Source organism: Bubalus bubalis, chromosome 9 (assembly GCF_019923935.1).
Source record: "Bubalus bubalis isolate 160015118507 breed Murrah chromosome 9, NDDB_SH_1, whole genome shotgun sequence".
NCBI lineage: Eukaryota > Metazoa > Chordata > Mammalia > Artiodactyla > Bovidae > Bubalus > Bubalus bubalis.
In genome coordinates this window covers 100,646,968-100,671,512 of record NC_059165.1, presented here as the reverse complement: position 1 = coordinate 100,671,512, position 24,545 = coordinate 100,646,968, and the positions used below count along the sequence as shown (strand labels likewise).

General features: G+C 37.3%; 1 protein-coding gene across 1 annotated transcript; it reads left to right on the top strand.

The window, feature by feature from the left end:
• Window positions 1-18,147, top strand: LOC102410938 (olfactory receptor 7A10-like). The gene is made up of 3 exons (XM_006078268.4): window positions 1-78; window positions 279-333; window positions 17,009-18,147. Exons 2-3 carry the CDS (start codon window positions 305-307, stop codon window positions 18,027-18,029), a joined length of 1,050 nt encoding a protein of 349 aa, XP_006078330.4. The 5' UTR covers window positions 1-78; window positions 279-304; the 3' UTR covers window positions 18,030-18,147.
• The last annotated feature ends 6,398 nt before the right edge of the window (window positions 18,148-24,545 follow it).

Below are 24,545 nucleotides of genomic sequence, written 5' to 3'. Positions count from 1 at the left end.
CTTCAGTTATTACCATCAACAATTCAAAGAGTAATTCAGATTTCAACCAGAGAACTCCCTCTCTGAGACCCCATCTAGGTAAGTCTGAGAACCCAGCAGATGCTCCAGGAAAGATTCAGAGAAAATGGAACCTGAGAACTTTTATCTTAAATCACCTGAGAACCTAATCAGTCTAGCCCAGAAATGCGAGCTCACTGTGTTTGTATTTTTGATTAACTAGTGAAGTATAATTGATTTATTTACTATGTTAATATGGATGTGTCTGTTTGAATCTGCAGTGCATGCTGACAAGGAAGTGATAGGAATGGAGGTTCGGTATGATGACATTGTAAAGTAAGTGAAATAAAAATATGGTTCCAGTAAAATTAAAACATACATTGGATTTGCTCTTCAGAGGAGTAGGAAAGTATAGTATTACATGTGGAGAACTATGCAGCAAATAAAAAGTATTTTTCAAATTTCTAAGTTGCAGTATATTTGAGCGTGTTCTACATTTGTTAAGAAAGTCCAGGTCAAAGGAGGTCGACATTACCTTCCAACAGCAGTTTTGTTGTTTGGTTGCTAAGTCATGTCCAGCTCTTTGCGACCCATTAACTACAGCATGCCAGGCTTCCCTGTTCTTCACTATCTCCCAGAGTTTGCTCGAACTCAAGCCCACTCAGTTGGTGAGGCTATATAACTGTCTCATCCTCTGTCGCCCCTTCTCCTCCTGCCCTCAATCTTTCCCAGGACCTGGGTCTTCCCAGGTGGATCAGACAGTAAAGAATCTGCCTGTAATGCAGAAGACTTGGGTTCGATCCCTGGGTCAGGAAGATCCCTGGAGAAGGAAGTGTCAACCTACTCCAGTATTCTTGTCTGGAGAATTCCATGGACAGAGAAGCTTGGGGGGCTACAGTCCATGGTGGCAAAGAGTCGGACATGACTGAGCAAGTGGCAGATTTACATTCTCTATTGCAAATTGATTGTGAAAATTATTAACACAGTTTATGTATAAGGGTCTAAGTGATTCAGTGGTAAAGAGTCTGCCTGACAATGCAGGAGATTCAGGAGACTCAGTTTTGATCCCTGGCTTGGGAAGATCCTCTGGAGGAGGAAATAGCAAACCATTACACTATTCTTGCCTGGAAAATCTCATAGACTAAAGGATCCTGGAGGGTTATAGTCCATAAGGTGGCAAAAAGTCAGACACAACTGAGCACCCACCCTTGCAAGTTTTTTAATATTTTTTTCATGTTTTCAGAAAAAATTGATTTTTTCCCACTAAGTTTATTGTTTGACATAAATTATTTTAAATATAAATTTAGATATATGTGGGGAGTGTGTGAAAATGTACACATTTTGTATGATCAGTTCTATTAGTTAATCATGTCACACCCTTACATATAATTACATTTTATATGAAGAAAAATTTTCTGCATCCCTGATAATAATAGCAGACTTTTATATGCATTGTGTTCTTATTTCACATCTGTACTTCCTTAATGGTAGCTTTTTTGCTTTCTGAAGTTAGATTTGTTTTTAAGAATAATAATCATCTTCTCCCCTCTTGTGGAAGACATTTTTGGCATTCACTGGCTACTGACTTTTTTCATAAGCATATTGGAATCTGTTTATGTTTTTATTGATAGAAAGTTTAACTTAATATAGTTTCTGTTTTCTAATTTTCAAAAAATATATCTTTATATTTCTTATATAATCTTTAATTAAGAGAACCATGTGGATGTGATTAAGTTTTTACTTTCATAATCAGTCTTAGATTTTTGTTAAATGTCATTTAATACAATTGTTTGAATCCACTAGTTTTCACATGGTTTTATTTTCCTTACCATATTTTTTATTTTGTGAATTCTCATTTCTTTAATTATTTTCTATATAAATGCACATATTTTGTAAAGACAAAAGTGAACAAAATATGAAGTCTCTGTTCCTTTGGACCTTAAATCATAATGGGAAAGGCCTATTACATAATATAAATGCATGGATATGATATACTGTCCTCAGAGATAAATCATGTTAAAAAACAAACTTTATAGCCTATGTAGTATTTTATGGAGTATGTTGTGGATAAGCCTCTGCATATTAAGCCTAGGAACAGAACCAGGTCTAGAGCATGCCCATCGGATGTGTCAAAAATGACCAAAGCCAAAGCTAAATAAAAACACAGAAAGGAATACCACAAAGAAAAATGAAAGAAGGGCCAGCACATCCACAGCTGCATGATTTAAAAAAAAAAAAAAACTGCTGTCAAATAAACAAAGATAAGTATAAAATCTTAGTAAGACCAAGTTCATGAAGTGGATTCCATGGTGAAGCAAGTGCAGTGATAAAGGTCCAGTCAGTCTTTGGTCCCTCAAGACTGAGGTGATGTCAGCACCCACATTGTTGCCTCTTCTATCTGCAACCTGGCTCCTCTGTTGGGCTCTTCATTTATGTTGCTTTCCCCTCATTATTAGAACAACTCTTCTTAAACGTTTCTTGCCTTTAATGCATTGGGTTCTAGATGTTTTTGACTATGTATCAAATCCATGCCTTCATTTTGTGATCTTGCATGCTTGCTCACAAAAACTTTAATGGCAAAACCAATACAATATTGTAAAGTAATTAACCTCCAACTAAAATAAATAAATTTATATTTAAAAAATTTTTTTCTGAAAATGAAAACATACATGCATATTCACACAGAACAGGACAAAGAGAACTATGAAGCAATTTTACAGAGATTATGAATGATAGTCCTCAAGTATTTGACTGTATGTTATTTAGTCTGCAACACTAATGGGTCTCAATCTTAGAATATGGGAAACATTTTTCTGGCATATCCTACCCTCTTACATTAGTTCATTTGGCTCTCTGAATTTGTGGGTTCCACATCTATGGATTCATCTGACAATAGATTAGAAATACTCCAGGAAATCCCAGAGAGTTGAAAAAAAAAATATGAATTTAAAACTCACCAATGTTCTTAATTATATGTACCACACTTTCTTCATCCATTCTTCTGTTGATGGACATTTAGATGACTTCCATGACTTGACTATTTTAGATAATGCTACAATAAAAATTGGGGTGTGTGTGTCTTTTGAATTATGGCTTTCTCTGGATATATCCCCATTAGTGGGATTGCTGGGTATTGCATACGTGCATATTCAGTTGTTTCAGTCTTGTCCAACTCTTTGTGAATCTATGGACTGTAGCCTGTAAGTCTCCTCTGTCCATGGGATTCTCCAGGCAAGAATACTGGAGTGGGTTGCCATGCGCTCCTCCAGGGGATCTTCCCAACCCAGGAATCCAATGAGCGTCTCATTCATCTCCTGCGTTGCAGGAAGATTATTTACTGCTATGCCACTGAGGAAGTCCCTTGCTGGGTCATATGGTAGTTCTATTTTTTATTTTTTAAGGAGCTTCCTTACTGTTCTCATAGTGGCTGTACCAACTTAAATTCCCACCAACAGTGCAAGAAGTTTCCCTTTTCTTCACATCCTCTCCAGCATTTATTGTTTGTAGATTTTTTGATGATGTTCATTCTGACGGGTGTGAAGTGATAACTTATTAGTTTTGAGTGCTCTGTGGTGACAGAAATGGGAAGGAAATCCAAAAATAGAAAAATACATATGTATAAATACAATTGATTCACTTTGAAGTACATTAGAAACTAACACAACATTGTAAGGCAAATATACTCCAATAAAAATTAATTAAAAATAAAAATCTCAAAATGCAACTAAATAAACTATAGACTCTATTCTGTACATTACATCCCAATGACAATTTATATAACTGGAAGTTTGGATATTTTTACTTCTTTTACCCATTTTACTCATCTTTCTCTGGCAACCACCAATTTTTCTCTATTCTATGAGCTCATTTTTTGTTAAGGTTAGGGTTTTTTGTTGTTATTTTAGAAACTGTCATGGTCTGTGTGCAGGTTGGAAAAGAATTTCCAGACATGAGACAGAATGAGCGGAGAATAAAGTTTATTAGAGTGGGAGATGCTGTTAGAACAGTGGGCCAGCTCAAGGGAGAGCTGATGTTGAACAGAGGTACTTAGTCCATTTTTATACCAAGGGTACAATGAGCAGGATAGGGGTCTTATGGGTCATTTGCTGCTTGGATGAGGTGGGGGAAGAGTAAGGCAAATGCCTTCTCCCTATGGGTAGGAGGGGAGACAGATTATACTGCTCAGGAGGACCTGAAATTCTTTAATAGTTACAACATGGGGGAGGGAGGGACAATAAGAATCTGTTTTTTCCTGTTCCTGCATTCCAAGGCCCTCCTTGTGTTTCTTTCTTATTTTTTTTATTTTTAAAAGTTTATTTTTATTGAAGGATATTTGATTTATAATGTTAATTTCTGCTGTACAGCAAAGTGATTCACTTATACATGTGTATATATATATTCTTTTTCATATATTTTTAAATTTTGGTTTATTAAGAAGAGATAGAATTTTTAATGTGTCATTCTGGATGTTTTGTTTATTATTTTTTCTTTTTTCTTTACAATATTGTATTGGTTTTGCCATACATCAACATGCATCTGCCACGGGTGTACACGTGTCCCCCATCCTGAAACCCCCTCCCACCTCCCTCCCCATACCATCCCTCTGGGTCATCCCAGTGCACCAGCCCCAAGCTTCCTGTATCCTGCTTCCAACCTGGACTGGCGATTCATTTCATATATGATATTATACATGTTTTAATGCCATTCTCCCAAATCATCCGCCCCTCCCTCTCCCAAAGAGTCCAAAAGACTGTTCTATATATCTGTGTCTCTTTTGCTATCTCGCATACAGGGTTGTCGTTACCATCTTTCTAAATTCCATATATATGCGCTAGTATACTGTATTGGTGTTTTACTTTCTGGCTTACCTCACTCTGTATAATAGGCTCCAGTTTCATCCACCTCATTAGAACTGATTCAAATGTATTCTTTTTAATGGCTGAGTAATACTCCATTGTCTATATGTACCATAGCTTTCTTATCCATTCATCTGCTGATGGACATCTAGGTTGCTTCCATGTCCTGGCTATTATAAACAGTGCTGCGATGAACATTGGGGTACACGTGTCTCTTTCAATTCTGGTTTTTTTTCTGTTCTTTTGTCCTTGGGACACCACAGAATCCACACATGAGATTATATAGTATTAGTATTTTTCTTAGTCCATTTAACATAAAACAGTCAAGGTCCATCCATGGTATCACAAATAGCAATATTTAATTACTTTTTATGGCTAAATTAAAAAGACATAGCTTATTTTTTCATTTATTAATTGATAGGAATTGTATTGAATCTATATGTTTCTTTGGGTAGTATGGGTATCTCAACGATAGTAATTCTAGTGGGAGAAGGCGAGCGTGGGATGAATTGAGAGAATAGCATTGAAACATGTATATTACCATATGTGAAATAGATCATCAGTCCAAGTTTGGTGCATGAAAAAAGGCACTCAAAGCCAGTGCACTGGGACAACCTTGAGGGATGGGATGGGGAGGGAGGTGGGAGAGGGGTTCAGGATGGGGGACACATGTACACCTATGGCTGATTCATGTCAATGTATGGAAAAAACCACCACAATATTGTAAAGTAATTAGCCTCCAATTAAAGTAAATTAGTTAATTTTAGGGGGAGGAGCCAAGATGGTGGAGGAGTAGGACGGGGAGAACACTTTCTCCCCCACAAATTCATCAAAAGAGCATTTAAACATTGAGGAAATTCCACAAAACAACTTCTGAATGCTGGCAGAGGACATCAGGCACCCAGAAAAGCAACCCAACTCTTCGAAAGGAGGTAGGAAAAAATATAAAAGACAAAAAAAGAGACAAAAGAGGGAGGGATGGAGTTCCGTCCCAGGAAGGGAGTCTTAAAAAGAGAGAAGTTTCCAAACACCAGGAAACCTTCTCACTGCCGAATCTGTGCCGAGCTTTGGAAGCACAGACGGCAACATAAAAGGGAGAAAAAAAATAAATAAACAATTAAAAATCGCAGATTGTGAGCCCTACGGTAACTCCCCCAGGGGAGAAGCAGCTCAGACGCCTGCACACGGCATTAGCAAGCGGGGGCTGGGCAGGGAAGCGCGGTGCGGGCTGTGTCCCTTAGAGTAGGAATCGGGCCCAAATGTCCTGAGCGCTATCTGAGTGAAATAATTTGGGCTAGCAAACCAGACTGTGGGATATCTACCACGCGAAAAGCCAGCCCTAACCTATGACACCTCCAGGCCCGCGCACAGAACAAAGGACTGAACAGAGATAGCCGGCTGCAGACCTTCCCCCTCCGGTGACAGGCAGCCAGAGCCGGAAGGGGGCAATCGCAGCCCCAGAGAGACACTATCTATAAAACTGTAAGCAGGCTTCTTTGCTAACTAAAACTTCTTGGGGTTCTGGACGGTCAACATCTGCCTGAGAAGGTGCGCCGGTTTTACACCCAGATAACCGAGTGGTGGGGAGGCGATAAGTCGCAGCATTGGTGCTCGCCAAACACCTCATCACCTGAGCTGCTCAGATCTGGGAAGAGCACAAAACGCAGGCCCAACCGAGTCTGCGCCTCTGAGAACTACCCGAGTGCCTGAACCTGAGCCGCTTGGACCTGGGAGCTCAGCCCAGGGCTGGCCTCTGATTGTTCTCGGTGGAACAACCTAGAGCCCGAGCAGTGTGGGCAGGGAGGCTACACGCGCTGTGAGCTGGGGCAGACCCAGTGTGGCTGAGGCACTGCGAGCGCACGCCAGTGTTATCTGTTTGCAGCATCCCTCCCTCCCTCCCCACAGCACGGCTGAACAAGTGAGCCTAAATAAAATTTAAAAAAAAGTGTCCTCCACCGTCCCCTTTGTGTCAGGGTGGGAACCAGACACTGAAGAGACCAGCAAACAGAAGAAGCTATAACAGAGGGAAACGCCTTGGAAGCTACAGGCCATAGATCAAAACCCTGTGGTTACTACAGACTACATAGGAAGGGGCCTATAGATCTTGATAAATATAAGTCGGACCAAGGAACTAGCCAAAAATGAACTGAACCCACAATACTCACAACAAAACCAGAGAAAGACCTAGATATATTTTTACTATTTTTACGATCAATCTTTCTTTCTTTTTATTTTTTAATTAAAAAAAATTTTAAGTCCTCTATTGTCCTTTAATTTTCACTTTTATAACTATTACTTTGCAAAAAAAAAAAAAGACCCTATTTTTTTTTCTTCTTCAGCAAACTTCATATATATATTTTATAATTTTTTGACCGTGTTTTGTTTTTCTTTCTTTTTCTTATTTTCTTTAACATTGTATTTTTGAAATTCCAAACTCTACTCTAGATTTTTAATTTTAGCCTTTTGGTATATGTTATCAATTTTGTACCTATAGTTTTTTTCATAATTTCTGTGACTTTTTTTTTTCCTCTGTTTCTTTCTCTTTTTCTTTTGTATAACATCATATATCTGCAATTCCAAACTCTACTCAAGATTTTTAATTTATGCTTTTTGGTACTTGATATCAATTTTGTACCTGTATTTTCTTTATAATTTTTGCGACATTGTTTTTGTTGGTTTGTTTGTTTTCTCTCTCTATTTTTCTTCTTCTTTTTTTTAACATATTTTTGAAATTCCAAACTCTACTCTAGATTTTTAACTTTTGCTTTTTGGTATTAGTTATCAATTTTGTACCTGTAGTTTCTTTATAATTTTCACGACCTTGTTTGTTTTACTTTGTTCGTTTTTTCTCTCTTTCTTTTCCTTCTTCTTTTCTTTAACATCGTATTTTTGAAATTCCAAACCCTACTCTAGATTTTTAATTTTAGCCTTTTGGTATATGTTATCAATTTTGTACCTATAGTTTTTTTTTTTTTTTTTATAATTTCTGTGACTTTTTTTTCTTTTTTTCCCCTCTGTTTCTTTCTCTTCTTCTTTTATATAACATCATATATCTGTAATTCCAAACTCTACTCAAGATTTTTAATTTATGCTTTTTGGTATTTGATATCAAGTTTGTACCTGTATTTTCTTTATAATTTTTGCTATTTTGTTTTTGTTGGTTTGTTTGTTTTCTCTCTTTATTTTTCTTCTTCTTTTTTTTTTTAACATTGTATTTTTGAAATTCCAAACTCTACTCTAGATTTTTAATTTTTGATTTTTGGTATTAGTTATCAATTTTGTACCTGTAGTTTCTTTATAATTTTCGTGACCTTGTTGGTTTTCCTTTGTTCATTTTTTCCCTCTTTCTTTTCCTTCTTCTTTTCATTAACATTGCATTTTTGAAATTCCAAACTCTACTCTAGATTTTTAATTTTTGCTTTTATGTATTTGTTACCAATTTTGTACCTTTAAGAACCCAAACTTCAGGACCCATTTTTCACTAGGGAACGAGATTACTGGCTTGACTGCTGTCTCTCCCATTGGACTCTCTGTTTTCTCCACCAGGTCGCCTGTATCTCCTCCCTAACCCCTCTCTACTCTACCCAACTCTGTGAATTTCTGTGTGTTCCAGACGGTGGAGAACACGTAGGGAACTGATTACTGGCTGGATCTGTCTCCCTCCTTTTCATTCCCCCCTTTTATCCTTCTGGCCACCTCTGTCTCCTGCCTCCTTCTTCTCTTCTCTGTATAACTCCGTGAACATCTCTGAGCGGTCCACTTGTGGAGTGCACATAAGGAAGTGACTACTGGCTAGCCCACTCTCTCCACTATTGATTCCACCTCATCTCATTTGGGTCACCTCTAACTCCCTCCTCCCTCTTCTCTTCTCCATGTAACGCTGTGAACCTCTCTGAGTGACCCTCACAGTAGAGAAACTTTTCATCTTTAACGTAGATGTTTTATCAATGGTGCTGTATAGAAGGAGAAGTTTTGAAACTACTGTAAAAATAAGACCGATAACTGGAAGTAGGAGGCTTAAGTCCAAACCCTGACTCCAGGGAACTCCTGACTACAAGGAACGTTAATTGACACGAGCTCATCAAACGCCTCCATACCGACACTGAAACCAAGCACCACACAAGGGCCAACAAGTCCCAGGGCAAGACATACCAAGCAAATTCAACAGAAACAAAGGAACACAGCCCTGAGCTTCAAGAAACAGACTGCCCAAAGTCACCTCAAAACCATAGACACCTCATAACTCATTACTAGACATTTCAATACACTCCAGAGAGAAAAAATACAGCTCCATCCACCAGAACATCGACACAAGCTTCCCTAACCAGGAAACCGTGACAAGCCACCTGTACAAACCCACACACAGCGAAGAAACGCCACAATAAAGAGAACTCCACAAACTGCCAGAATACAGAAAGGACACCCCAAACTCAGCAATTTAAACAAGATGAAGAGACAGAGGAATAGCCAGCAGATAAAGGAACATGATAAATGCCCACCAAACCAAACAAAAGAGGAAGAGATAGGGAATCTACCTGATAAAGAATTCCAACTAATGATAGTGAAATTAATCCAATATCTTGAAATCAAAATGGAATCACAGATAAATAGCCTGGAGGCAAGGATTGAGAAGATGCAAGAAAGGTTTAACAAGGACTTAAAAGAAATAAAAAAGAGTCAATATTTAATGAATAATGCAATAAGTGAAATTAAAAACACTCTGGAGGCAACAAATAGTAGAATAACAGAGGCAGAAGATAGGATTAGTGAAGTAGAAGATAGAATGGTAGAAATAAATGAATCAGAGAGGATAAAAGAAAAACGAATTAAAAGAAATGAGGACAATCTCAGAGACCTCCAGGACAATATTAAATGCTACAACATTCGAATCATAGGGGTCCCAGAAGAAGAAGACAAAAAGAAAGACCATGAGAAAATACTTGAGGAGATAATAGTTGAAAACTTCCCTAAAATGGGGAAGGAAATAATCACCCAAGTCCAAGAAACCCAGAGAGTCCCAAACAGGATAAACCCAAGGCGAAACACCCCAAGACACATATTAATCAAATTAACAAAGATCAAACACAAAGAACAAATATTAAAAGCAGCAAGGGAAAAACAACAAATAACACACAAAGGAATACCCATAAGGATAACAGCTGATCTTTCAATAGAAACTCTTCAAGCCAGGAGGGAATGGCAAGACATACTTACAATGATGAAAGAAAATAACCTACAGCCCATATTATTGTACCCGGCAAGGATCTCATTCAAGTATGAAGGAGAAATCAAAAGCTTTTCAGACAAGCAAAAGCTGAGAGAATTCAGCACCACCAAACCAGCTCTCCAACAAATACTAAAGGATATTCTCTAGACAGGAAACACAAAAAGGGTGTATAAATTCGAACCCAAAACAATAAAGTAAATGGCAACGGGATCATATTTATCAGTAATTACCTTAAACGTAAATGGGTTGAATGCCCCAACCAAAAGACAAAGACTGGCTGAATGGATACAAAAACAAGACCCCTACACATGTTGTCTACAAGAGACCCACCTCAAAACAGGGGACACATACAGACTGAAAGTGAAAGTCTGGGAAAAGATTTTCCATGCGAATAGGGACCAAAAGAAAGCAGGAGTAGCAATACTCATATCAGATAAAATAGACTTTAAAACAAAGTCTGTGAAAAGAGAAAGATGGTCACTACATAATGATCAAAGGATCAATCCAAGAAGAAGATATAACAATTATAAATATATAGGCACCCAACACAGGAGTACTGCAGTATGTAAGACAAATGCTAACAAGTAGGAAAGGAGAAATTAACAATAACACAATAATAGTGGGAGACTTTAATACCCCACTCACACCTATGGATAGATCAACTAAACAGAAAATTAACAAGGAAACACAAACTTTAAACTATACAATAGACCAGTTAGACCTAATTGATATCTATAGGACATTTCATCCCAAAACATTGAATTTCACCTTTTTCTCAAGTGCACATGGAACCTTCTCCAGGATAGATCACATCCTGGGCCATAAAGCTAGCCTTGGTAAATTCAAAAACATAGAAATCATTCCAAGCATCTTTTCTGACCACAATGCAGTAAGATTAGATCTCAATTACAGGAGAAAAACTATTAAAAATTCCAACATATGGAGGCGGAACAACACGCTGCTGAATAACCAACAAATCACAGAAGAAATCAAAAAAGTAATCAAAATTTGCATAGAAACGAATGAAAATGAAAACACAACAACCCAAAACCTGTGGGACACGGTAAAAGTAGTCCTAAGGGGAAAGTTCATAGCAATACAGGCACACCTCAAGAAACAAGAAAAAAGTCAAATAAATAACCTAACTCTACACCTAAAGCAACTAGAAAAGGGAGAAATGAAGAACCCCAGGGTTAGTAGAAGGAAAGAAATCTTAAAACTTACAACAGAAATAAATGCAAAAGAAACAAAAGAGATCATAGCAAAAATCAACAAAACCAAATGCTGGTTTTTTGAAAGGATAAATAAAATTGACAAACCATTAGCCAGACTCATCAAGAAACAAAGGGAGAAAAATCAAATCAATAAAATTAGAAATGAAAATGGAGAGATCACAACAGACAACACAGAAATACAAAGGATCATAAGAGAGTACTATCAACAATTATATGCCAATAAAATGGACAACGTGGAAGAAATGGACAAATTCTTAGAAAAGTACAACTTTCCAAAACTCGACCAGGAAGAAATAGAAAATCTTAACAGACCCATCACAAGCACGGAAATTGAAACTGTAATCAAAAATCTTCCAGCAAACAAAAGCCCAGGTCCAGACGGCTTCACAGCTGAATTCTACCAAAAATTTAGAGAAGAGCTAACACCTATCCTGCTCAAACTCTTCCAGAAAATTGCAGATGGTAAACTTCCAAACTCATTCTATGAGGCCACCATCACCCTAATACCAAAACCCGACAAAGATCCCACAAAAAAAGAAAACTACAGGCCAATATCACTGATGAACATAGATGCAAAAATCCTTAACAAAATTCTAGCAATCAGAATCCAAAAACACATTAAAAAGATCATACACCATGACCAAGTGGGCTTTATCCCAGGGATGCAAGGATTCTTCAATATCCGCAAATCAATAATGTAATACACCACATTAACAAATTGAAAAATAAAAACCATATGATTATCTCAATAGATGCAGAGAAAGTCTTTGACAAAATTCAACATCCATTTATGATCAAAACTCTCCAGAAAGCAGGAATAGAAGGAACATACCTTAACATAATAAAAGCTATATAAGACAAACACACAGCACACATTATCCTCAATGGTGAAAAATTGAAAGCATTTCTTCTAAAGTCAGGAACAAGACAAGGGTGCCCACTTTCACCATTACTATTCAACATAGTTTTGGAAGTTTTGGCCACAGCAATCAGAGCAGAAAAAGAAATAAAAGGAATCCAAATTGGAAAAGAAGAAGTAAAGCTCTCACTGTTTGCAGATGACATGATCCTCTACATAGAAAACCCTAAAGACTCCACCAGAAAATTACTGGAACTAATCAATGACTATAGTAAAGTTGCAGGATATAAAATCAACACCCAGAAATCACTTGCATTCCTATACACTAATAATGAGAAAACAGAAAGAGAAATTAAGGAAACAATTCCATTCACCATTGCAACGGAAAGAATAAAATACTTAGGAATATATCTACCTAAAGACCTATATATAGAAAACTATAAAACACTGGAGAAAGAAATCAAAGAGGACACTAACAGATGGAGAAATATACCATGTTCATGGATTGGAAGAATCAATATAGTGAAAATGAGTATACTACCCAAAGCAATTTATAGATTCAATGCAATCCCTATCAAGCTACCAACAGCATTCTTCACAGAGCTAGAACAACTAATTTCACAATTTGTATGGAAATACAAAAACCTCAAATAGCCAAAGCGATCTTGAGAAAGAAGAATGGAACTGGAGGAATCAACCTACCTGACTTCAGGCTCTACTACAAAGCCACAGTTATCAAGACAGTATGGTACTGGCACAAAGACAGAAATATAGATCAATGGAACAAAATAGAAAGCCCAGAGATAAATCCACGCACATATGGACACCTTATCTTTGACAAAGGAGGCAAGAATATACAATGGATTAAAGACAATCTCTTTAACAAGTGGTGCTGGGAAATCTGGTCAACCACTTGTAAGAGAATGAAACTAGAACACTTTCTAACACCATGCACAAAAATAAACTCAAAATGGATTAAAGATCTCAACGTAAGACCAGAAACTAAAAACTCCTAGAGGAGAACATAGGCAAAACACTCTCCGACATACATCACAGCAGGATCCTCTATGACCCACCTCCCAGAATATTGGAAATAAAAGCAAAAATAAACAAATGGGACCTAATTAACCTTAAAAGCTTCTGCATATCAAAGGAAACTATTAGCAAGGTGAAAAGACAGCCTTCAGAATGGGAGAAGATAATAGCAAATGAAGCAACTGACAAACAACTAATCTCGAGAATATACAAGCAACTCCTACAGCTCAACTCCAGAAAAATAAATGACCCAATCAAAAAATGGGCCAAAGAACTAAATAGACATTTCTCCAAAGAAGACATACAGATGGCTAACAAACACATGAAAAGATGCTCAACATCACTCATTATCAGAGAAATGCAAATCAAAACCACTATGAGGTACCATTTCACACCTGTCAGAATGGCTGCGATCCAAAAGTCTACAAGCAATAAATGCTGGAGAGGGTGTGGAGAAAAGGGAACTCTCTTACACTGTTGGTGGGAATGCAAACTAGTACAGTCACTATGGAGAACAGTGTGGAGATTCCTTAAAAAACTGGAAATAGACATGCCTTATGATCCAGCAATCCCACTGCTGGGCATACACACTGAGGAAACCAGAAGGGAAAGAGACACAAGTACCCCAGTGTTCATCGCAGCACTGTTTATAATAGCCAGGACATGGAAGCAACCTAGATGTCCATCAGCAGATGAATGGATAAGAAAGCAGTGGTACATATACACAATGGAGTATTACTCAGCCATTAAAAAGAATACATTTGAATCAGTTCTAATGAGGTGGATGAAACTGGAGCCTATTTACAGAGTGAAGTAAGCCAGAAAGAAAAACACCAATACAGTATACTAACACATATATATGGAATTTAGAAAGATGGTAACAATAACCCTGTGTACGAGACAGCAAAAGAGACACTGATGTATAGAACAGTCTTATGGACTCTGTGAGAGAGGGAGAGGGTGGGAAGATTTGGGAGAATGGCATTGAAACATGTAAAATATCATGTATGAAACGAGTTGCCAGTCCAGGTTCGATGCACGATACTGGATGCTTGGGGCTGGTGCACTGGGACGACCCAGATGGAATGGGGAGGGAGGAGGGTGGAGGGTTCAGGATGGGGAACACATGTATACCTGTGGCGGATTCATTTTGATATTTGGCAAAACTAATACAATTATGTAAAGTTTAAAAAATAAAATAAAATTAGAAAAAAAGAAAAAAATAAAGTAAATTAGTTAATTTAAAATAATATTAATTCTCTCAGTTATGAGTAGGGCATATCTTTCCGTATATTTGTGTCTTCTTCCATTTCTTTCACCAATGTCTTATGCTTTTTGGTGCACAGGTCTTACACCTGCTTGATTATTCCTAGGTATATTATTCTTTTTGATGCAGTTAGAAAATGTGCTATTTCCTAATTACTATTTTTGATAGTTCATGATTAATGTAGAGAAATGCAACACATTTGCAACTGATATTCATAGCAGCATTGTTCACAAAAGCCAAGATATGGAAATGACCTAAAGTTCAATGGATGGATAAATGGATAAAGAGGTTATGGCGAATGTACACAATGAAATAACACTTAGCCATAATAGGTGACACACAGAGGAAATCCTCTGGCTTATGGCAGCATGAATGAAACATGGAGGCATTATACTAACTGAAAGATGTTAAACAAACGAAAAAAAAAATCAAATACTATATGATCTCACTTATATGTTAAACTTTAAATAAACAAAAACAACAGAAAACTCATAGAAAAATCAGACTTGTGTCTATCCGAAGCAGTATTGAGGCTTAAGAAAATAGAAAAAAAAGTTATCAAGAGACAAAAACTTCCAAGTATAAGTACTAGATGTAGATGCATGTAAAAAATGATAAGTATAGCTAATGTTGGGCTTCACTGATGGGTCAGTGGTAAAGAATCCACCTGCCAATGTTGGAGACGTGGGTTTGCTCCCTGGGCCAGTAAGATCCCCTGGAGGAGGAAATGGCAACCCACTCCAGTATTCTTGCCTGTTAATCCCATGGACAAAGGAGTTTGGCGGGCTATTGTCCACGGGGTCACAAAAGAGTTGGACACAACTTAGCAACTAAACAACAACCTAACTAACATTGCTGTACAATATATAGGAAAATTGTTAAGAGAGTAAATATAAGAATTCTAAGCACTAGGAGGGGCTTACTTCATAGCTCATATGGTAAAGAATCTGCCTGCCAGTGCAGGAGACCCCGGTTCATTCCTGAGGTGAGAAATTTTTTAGTTTCTTTTTTATTTTATTTCTTAGTTTATTTTTATTGTATATATATGAGAAGATGGATGTTAGCTTAACCCACTGTGGTAATCATTTCAAAATATATGCAAATTAAACTTTCATGCTATATCCCTACACAGTGGTGTATATCAATTATTTTTTAAATGAAACTGGAAAATAAACAGCTGACTTTTGTCTTGCTCCTGTTCAAAGAGGAAAAGCTTTTCTTCACTGAATATAATGTTATCTCTGTGCTTGTGATACATGGCCTTTATTATGTTGAGCTCTGTTCCTGCTTTATGCAATTTGTTGAGAGTTTTTAATCATAAAGATATGTTGGATTTTGTCAAGAGGTTTTTCTGCATCTGTTGAAAAGATTATACAAGTTTTATCCTTCATTTTGTTAATGTATTATATCACACTGATTGATCACAGACATTGAACCATTCTTGCATGCCTGGAATAAGTTCACTTGATCAGAATACATGATCCTTTTCATGCATTATTTAGTTTTGCTAGTGTTTTGTTGAGAATGTTTGCACTGGGGATACTGGTCTTTAATTTGCTTGTAGAGTCCTTGTCTGATTTTGGTATAAGGGTAATGCTGCCTTTATAAAATGAGTTTGGAAGAGTCTCTTCCCCTTCTAGTTTTCAAATACTTTCTGAAGATTGATATTAATTCCTTTTTGAATGTGTGGTAGAATTCACCAGTGAAGGCATCTCATCCTAGACATCTGTTTATTGGGAGGTTATTTATTATTGATTCAACCTCCTTACTAGTGATTTGCTTCTTCACATTTTCTGTTTTATAATGATTTAATCTTGGGAGGTTGTATTTTTCTAGACATTTTTCCATTTTTTCTAGATTATCCAACTTGACATATGATTGCTCACAAAAATCTCTCATCATCCTTTACATTTCTCTAGTATCAGTTGTAAAATCTCCTCTTTCATTTTTGAATTTATTTATGTGAGTTCTGGACATTCCTTCTGCCAGGCACACACTTCCACACACAGCCTTTCATTTCTCACCTCTTACATGAAGTCACTGCTCAAATGTCACCTTGTTTTCAGGTCTTGCCTAAATACCCATGACAAAGTGAATGCACTATTCACTGTCTCCTTTATAGCTGCTCTAGATTTCTGTATATCACTTGTTGCCATCTGTAAGTATTGTATAATGTTATTAATGGCTTACATGTTTTTCTCCATCATTGAACTGTAGGCACTTTTGCTCTTCAGGACCTTTGAAGAGATTGCCTAGATAGTAACTATTAATGAACCATGGTCAGAGCTCAATTTACATTCCTGAAATCATGAACAATTTTTCAATAAAACTGTAGAATACATAACTTTTGGGGGGGAAAGTTGATTGGAACAAAAATTTCAAGTCACAGGTTGCACAGGGAAAACACTAAATCAGATCTGCACACAGAATATTAAAATTAGTTTCTTGATGGCCAAGCGTAAGGCCAATTTTAATTATATATTTCCTTCAAGTTTGTGTGAATATTTGTAATGTCATTTTCTTCTTTCCTAGTAGTTACTTCAAACACATGGAACCAGGCAATGATGCACAAATTTCAGAATTTATTCTCCTGGGATTCTCAGAAGAACCAGGGCTACAGCCCCTCATATTTGGACTTTTCCTCTCCATGTACCTGATCACAGTCTTTGGAAACCTGCTCATCATCCTGGCTATCAGCTCAGACTCCCACCTCCACACCCCTATGTACTTCTTCCTCTCCAATCTGTCCTTTGTAGACATCTGTTTCATCTCTACCACTGTCCCAAAGATGTTGTGGAACATCCAGACCCAGAGCAAAGTTATAACCTACGAAGGCTGTATCACACAAATGTATTTTTTCCTACTGTCTGCAGTGTTGGACATCTTCCTCCTGACAGTGATGGCCTATGACCGCTTTGTGGCCATCTGTCACCCGCTGCACTACACAATCATCATGAATCCCTGGATCTGTGGACTACTGGTTCTGGTGTCTTGGATCATGTGTATTCTGAATTCCTTGTTACAAAGTTTAATGATGTTGCAGCTTTCCTTTTGCACTAATGTGGAAATCCCCCACTTTTTTTGTGACCTTAGTCAGATGACCCAACTTGCCTGTTCTGACAACTTTCTTAATTACATGGTGATTTATTTTACTACTGTCCTGCTAGGTAGTGGTGCCCTGACTAGTATCCTTTACTCTTACTCAAAGATTGTTTCCTCCATACGTAGAATCACATCAACTCAAGGGAAGTATAAAGCATTTTCCACCTGTGCATCTCACCTCTCAGTTGTCTCCTTATTTTTTTCTACAAGCCTAGGAGTGTACTTTAGCTCTGCTGCTACCCACAGCTCACACTCAAGTGCAACAGCCTCGATGATGTACACTGTGGTCACACCCATGCTGAATCCCTTCATCTACAGTCTGAGAAATAAAGACATAAAGGGGGCTCTGAAAAGACTCTTTGTGATGGTGAGTCCAAAAAGGCAAATAATTCTAGGTCTGGAGAAATGCCCATCATTGCAAGGCTCAACGCCTCAGAATCAGTTGTTGTGATTCTTTAATCAGACTGTGGAAGTGAAAGTTGCTCTTTTATTTATTTCCTGAATTTTTATTTTTTCAACTATCTGGTACAATGGAATTACCTCATTTATTAATAAAGATATACAATGGCTTTCTTCTCTTTTTTTTATTCCTGTTTCCTTACTTTTTTCTCAAATTTTGATATGAAAAAGTTGAAAATCCTATGTATTGCAAGGAACTGCCTTAATTTACTAAGAATCAGTTCAGTTCAATCCTTTGGGACCCCATGGACTGCAGCACACCGGGCTTCCCTGGCCATCACCAACTACCAGACTTTGCTCAAATTCATGTACATTGAGTCGGTGATGCCATCCAACCATCTCATTCTCTTTTGCCCCTTCTCCTCCTGCCTTCAATCTTTCCCAATGCAGTCTTTTCCAATGAGTCAGTTCTTTGCATCAGCTGGTCAAAGAATTGGAGTTTCAGCTTCAGCATCAGTCTTTCCAATGAGTATTCAGGACTGATTTCCTTTAGGATTGACTGAGTTGATCTCCTAGCAGTCCAAGTGACCCTCAAGAGTCTTCTCCAGCACCAGAATCCAAAAGCGTCAATTCTTCAGTGTTCAGCTTTCCTTATGGTCCAACTCTCACATCCATACATAACTAGTAGAAAACCACAGCTCTGACTAGACAAGCCTTTGTCAGCAAAGTAATGTCTCAGCTTTTTAATATGCTGTCTGGGTTGGTCATACTTTTTCTTCTAAGGAGCAAGCATCTTTTTACTTCATGGCTGAACTCAAGATGTGCAGTGATTTTTGAGCCCCAAAAAATAAAGTATCTCACTGTTTTCATTGTTTCCCCATCTATTTGCCATGAAGTGGTGGGACTGGATGTCATGATCTTAGTTTTTTGCATGTTGAGTTTTAAGCCAGATTTTTCACTCTCTTCTTTCACTTTAATCAAGAGGATCTTTAGCTTCTCTTCACTTTCTGCCATAAGGGTGGCGTCATCTGCATATCTGAGGTTATTGTTATTTCTCCCAGCAATTGTGATTCCAGCTTGTGCTTCATCCAGCTGGCATTTTGCATGATGTACTTTGCATAAAAGTTAAATAAGCAGGTGACAATATAAAGCCATGATGTACTACTTTCCCAATTTGGAACCAGTCTGTTGTTCCATGTCCAGTTCTAACTGTTGCTTCCTGACTTGCATACAGATTTCTCAGGAGGCAGGTAAGGTCATCTGGTATTCCCATCTCTTTCAGAAGTTTACACAGTTTGTTGTGATCCACACAGTCAAAGGCTATGGCATAGTCAATAAAGCAGAAATAGTTGTTTTTCTGGAACTCTCTTGCTTTTTCAGTGATACAGCAGATGTTGGCAATTTGATCTCTGGCTCCTCTGGCTTTTCTCAATCCAGCTTGAACATCTGGAAGTTCACGGTTCACATACTGTTGAAGCTTGGCTTGGAGAATTTTGAGTATTACTTTGCTAGCACAATTGTGTGGTTTGAGCATTCTTTGGCATTGCCTTTCTTTGGGACCTAAGTGAAAACTGACCTTCTCCAGTCCTGTGGCCACTGTTGAGTTTTCCAAATTTGCTGTCATATTGAGTGCAACACTTTCACAGCATCATCTTTTAGGATTTGAAATAGCTCACCTGGAATTCCATCACCTCCATTAGCTTTGTTAAGGCCCATTTGACTTCACATTCCAGGATATCTGCCTCTAGGTGAGTGATCACATCATCATGGTTATCTGGGTCATTAGGATTTTTTTTTTTTTTTTGTATAGTTCTTCTGTGTATTCTTGCCACATCTTCTTAATATCTTCTGCTTCTTTTAGGTCCATACTGTTTCTGTCCTTTATTAAGAAACATTTCTTCTCAAATGACAAATATCACCCTAGTTTACTCTGTCACTTGTTTTACTAAAAGAATCATCCATTGGAAAAAATTAATTTGGAAGCTAGGCCACGTTTATAATATTATAGAAGAGGAAAAACCAGAGAGTACAGTTTTTCACTTCTATGTCCATCATCCCTTTTTATATAATTCCTGAACTGGTGTTCTTGATGGTCTAGACCTTTATATAATTAAGTGTTCTATAACAGTCCATTGAGTTTATTCTCCTAATTAGGATTTTGTTCTCTTGTCCACATTGACTACCAAAGTTGCTGGCAAAACTGATTATCAAATACATATCTGCCCTTATAGTCTACACAGAAGCAGTGAGTGAAAATGAAAGTTGCTCAGTCTTGTCTGATTCTTTGCAATCCCATGGACTACCAGGCCAGAATACTTGAGTGGGTAGCCTTACCCTTCTCCAGAGGATCTCCCCAACCCAGGGATCAAACCCAGGGATCCCACATTGCAGGCAGATTCTTTACCATCTAAGCCACAAGGAATTGACTTAGTATGACCTTCAAGTCAGAGATGATGTTGAATATAATAATGTAAACTTTATACTTTATAATATTATGCATGGCATTCATTTTCAGTCTGTAAATATACCCATTAAAGTAACAAATACCTCCTTACCCATAGGTAGAGACAGTAAGGAATAGAGGTATTAGCATAATATATAGGTGGTGCTAGTGGTAAAGAACCTGCCTGCCAATGCAGGAGACAAAAGAGACCTGAGTTTGATCCCTGGATCAGGAAGATCCCCTGTACGAGGGCATGTCAACCTACTCCAGTATTCTTGACTGCAGAATCCCCATGGACAGAGGATCCTGGTGGCTGCAATCCATAGGATTGCAAAAAATCAGACACGACTGAAGTGACTTAGCACACATGCACACATAGGAAGCATAGACTACTGAGAAGGGAGTATACAAGAATTCCATAGACTAATAAACAGGCAGTTCCTCTCCTAGACTATATGCTGGGAATCAAATAGAGACATTCACAACATCCAGCAATATCACATTTATGAATGAAATTTACACACTGCAAATGAAAATAAATGTTTCAGGGTCTATATTTCAGATTCAGTTATAATTTTCTGTCTAGATAATTAATTAAAAATTAAAACGTGTTTTTAATGAACATGGCTAAAGTCTTGTCAATTTTGTTTACCTTCTTAAAGAGCAAGCTTTTAGTTTTATTAATCTTTACTATTGTTTCTTTCATTTCTTTTTCATTTTATTCCTGCTTGGATATAAAATGGTATGCATTTGAGTCAGTTCTGATGAGGTGGATGAACCTAGAACCTATTATACAGAGTGCAGTGAGTCAGAAAGAGAAAGATAAATATCATATTCTAACTGAATATAGAATATATGGAATATAGAAAAATGGTACTGAAGAATTTATTTTCAGGGCAGCAATGGAGAAACAGATATAGAGAATAGACTTATAGACATAGGGAGAGGGGAGAAGAGGGTGAGATGTATGGAAAGAGTAACATGAAACTTACACTACCTTATGTAAAAGAGATAGCCAAAGGGAATTTGCTGTATAGCTCAGGAAACTCAAACAGGGGCTCTGTATCAACCTAGATGGGAGGGATGGGGATGGAGATGGAAGGGAGGTTCAAAAGGGAGGAAATATATGTATACCTATGGCTGATTCATGTTGAGGTTTGACAGAAAACAACAAAATCCTGTAAAGCAATTATCCTTCAAAAAAAATAAATTTAAAAATATGCTTTTAAATTATAAAAGAAAAACTTTTCAATAGTGTGGAACACTGGTTTCATTGCAAAGGGCAATTTATTCATTAAGGTGAAAGACTGATGAAACTGTTTTTTGTTTTCTTATTGAATTATCTTACAATTCCTGCTTGAAAACTTTCAGCAATGCCTACAACTATGATTTTTCCCATTTTTCTAAATAAAAAATCTCATTCATTCTAAATATTGCCATAAAATGAGCAGTGAACAAGTGATAGCATGCACTGTATATCTCCCATATGATGTGGTAGAATTTCCTCAACTTTCATGATCAAAACTGACTCATGAAAGAACTTGAATTTCTGCCTACTCATAAGATTCAGAGTCAACAGTTTTTGTGTAAAATTATGTATGTGCTTGCAAGCTCTCCTTGGAACATCAATTAAGTCACTTTTTATCACAGTTCTGTGAGCAGTCAGAATAGCCAAGTGGTCTAAGACACCAGACTCAAGCTAACATATTTCTGTGAAGAAAAACTTTTAAAAAAAGAAACTTGAGTAACAAAGTAATCAGAAATGCTGCCCCCATGTGTCAGAGTATGATCAAACAGGGAAAATAATCCAAGAAAGAGTGAATTATGTATATGTATAACTGACTCACCTTGTTGTACACCCAAAGTTAACACAACATTGTAAATCATCTGTACCTCAATATTTTTTGAAAGAAGCGGTAGATTATTATTGCCCACATCATTCATTTTGATTATTGCAATTTTAGTGGGTTACATTATCAACCATTCTAAAATAAAATTTAAAACATAATGTGTGTGCATGTGTGCTAGGTCACTTCAGTCATGTCCAATCTGTGAGACCTCATAGACTGTAGCCCACCAGGCTCTTCTGTTCATGGGATTCTCCAGGCAAGAATACTGAAGTGGCCTGCCCCACTCCAGGGGAATCTTCCCAACCCAGGGATTGAATCCACATCTCTTATGTCTCCTACTTGGCAGCTGGGTTCTTTACCACTAGTGCCACCTGGAAAGCCCAAAACATGATGTATTTCTTTTCAGAGAGATGGTATGGTTTGGAATTGTTCCAATCTGTTAGATTCCTCATGATGCCAGATCCTGGCATCAACATCTGGGAGTTTGTTACAAATGCAGAATCTCTGAGCCACCCTAGTTCTCCCAAATTAGAATCTCTATTTAAAGAAGATCCCCTAGTGATTCATATACACTTTCATATTGGGGAAGTTCTGGTCAAAAACGCCATGAAGCCAAAATCAGAGCATCCATGATTTTATAGGAAAGAAACACATCTCTTTTCCAAGTTGAAGAGAGGAACAATAATTTTCTAGAGACACTGACAGGCATTTGCTGTCACAAGGCAGTACTTTGGAGATCCATGGGATCTAGAAAACACAGGTTATCAGTCTCAGATTTGGTGAAAATATTAACTCAAGAGTGGGAGAAGGTATAAGCAGATGAGACCTTTGGAAGGCAGAAGAGTTCATGGAAATGGAAAAATAAAGACTGCATTCACCTGACTGGACTCTAATCTGGTCTCTAGGATACAAAGACTCAATAGGAATCATTTTTCTCTGTATTCAGACAGGGAAATATGAGCTTAGAAGTTGGGGTAACAGTGCAAACAGTGCCTAAGGAACAGTCTAGGGAGCTGTAACTATCTCCTCTATGTCCCTCAGTGTGTGCATCCCAGGTGCCGGACATGATTCGGATGGTGCCTTTGGCATCCTTCTCATAGCTCAGGAACCAAAGTTGTACTTCTTCCTTCTGGTCTAATCTGGGATCAGAGCTTCTGTCTCCATCATCAACCCTCCAGGGAGTAATTCAGACTTCCACACAGAAAATTTCCTCTTAGAGCCAGGTAAGTCTGAGAGTTCAGTAGGTACATGAGGAAAAGTCTAGAGGAAATTGAACCTGAGATCTTTTACCTAAAGTCACTGAGAGTCAGAACACCCTAGCCCAGAATCAAGAGACTGTCAGGTTTCTATGACAGACTGACTAATTAGTCTATAATTAATTTATTTAATATGTTGAAAAGAGAAGTGTCTTTTGAACTCAGAAATACAAGGATCATTCAGCTAATTGATGGCAAAGGAAAGTCAGATTAATGAGAATTAAGAAAGAAAAAGAGGCATAAAATGGTTCCACTAAAATTAGAACATAGCTGAGATTTACAGTTAAGAGACCTAGTAAGCTAGAATATTAGGTTTGGAGGCTTATGCAGAGAACTGAAACCATTTTTTTAACGCTTAAGAAGGGTTGTATTTATTGAAAAATAAAAACCATATGATTATCTCAATAGATGCAGAGAAAGCCTTTGACAAAATTCAACATCCATTTATGATCAAAACTCTCCAGAAAGCAGAAATAGAAGGGAACATACCTCAACATAATAAAAGCTATATATGACAAATCCACAGCAAACATTATCCTCAATGGTGAAAAATTGAAAGCATTTCCCCTAAAGTCAGGAACAACAAAACGGTACCCACTTTCACCATTACTATTCAGCATAGTTTTGGAAGGTTTGGCCACAGCAATCAGAGCAGAAAAAGAAATAAAAGAAATCCAAATTGGAAAAGAAGAAGTAAAACTCTCACTGTTTGCAGATGACATGATACTCTACACAGAAAACCCTAAAAACTCTGCCAGAAAATTACTAGAGCTAATCAATGAATATAATAAAGTTGAAGGATATAAAATCAACACACAGAAATACTTTGCATTCCTGTACACTAATAATGAGAAAATAGAAAGAGAAATTAAGGAAACAGTTCCATTCACCATTGCAACAAAAAGAATAAAATACTTAGGAATATATCTACCTAAAGAAACTATAGACCTATATATAGAAAACTATGAAACACTGGTGAAATAAATCAAAGAGGACACTAATAGATGGATAAATATACC

Excerpts from the sequence above, each read along its gene's own strand:
- LOC102410938 (XM_006078268.4), top strand. The coding sequence starts at position 305 with ATGGAGGTTCGGTATGATGACATTGTAAA. Across the intron at positions 334-17,008 it reads CGGTATGATGACATTGTAAA|TAGTTACTTCAAACACATGG; the intron begins GTAAGTGAAATA and ends CTTCTTTCCTAG.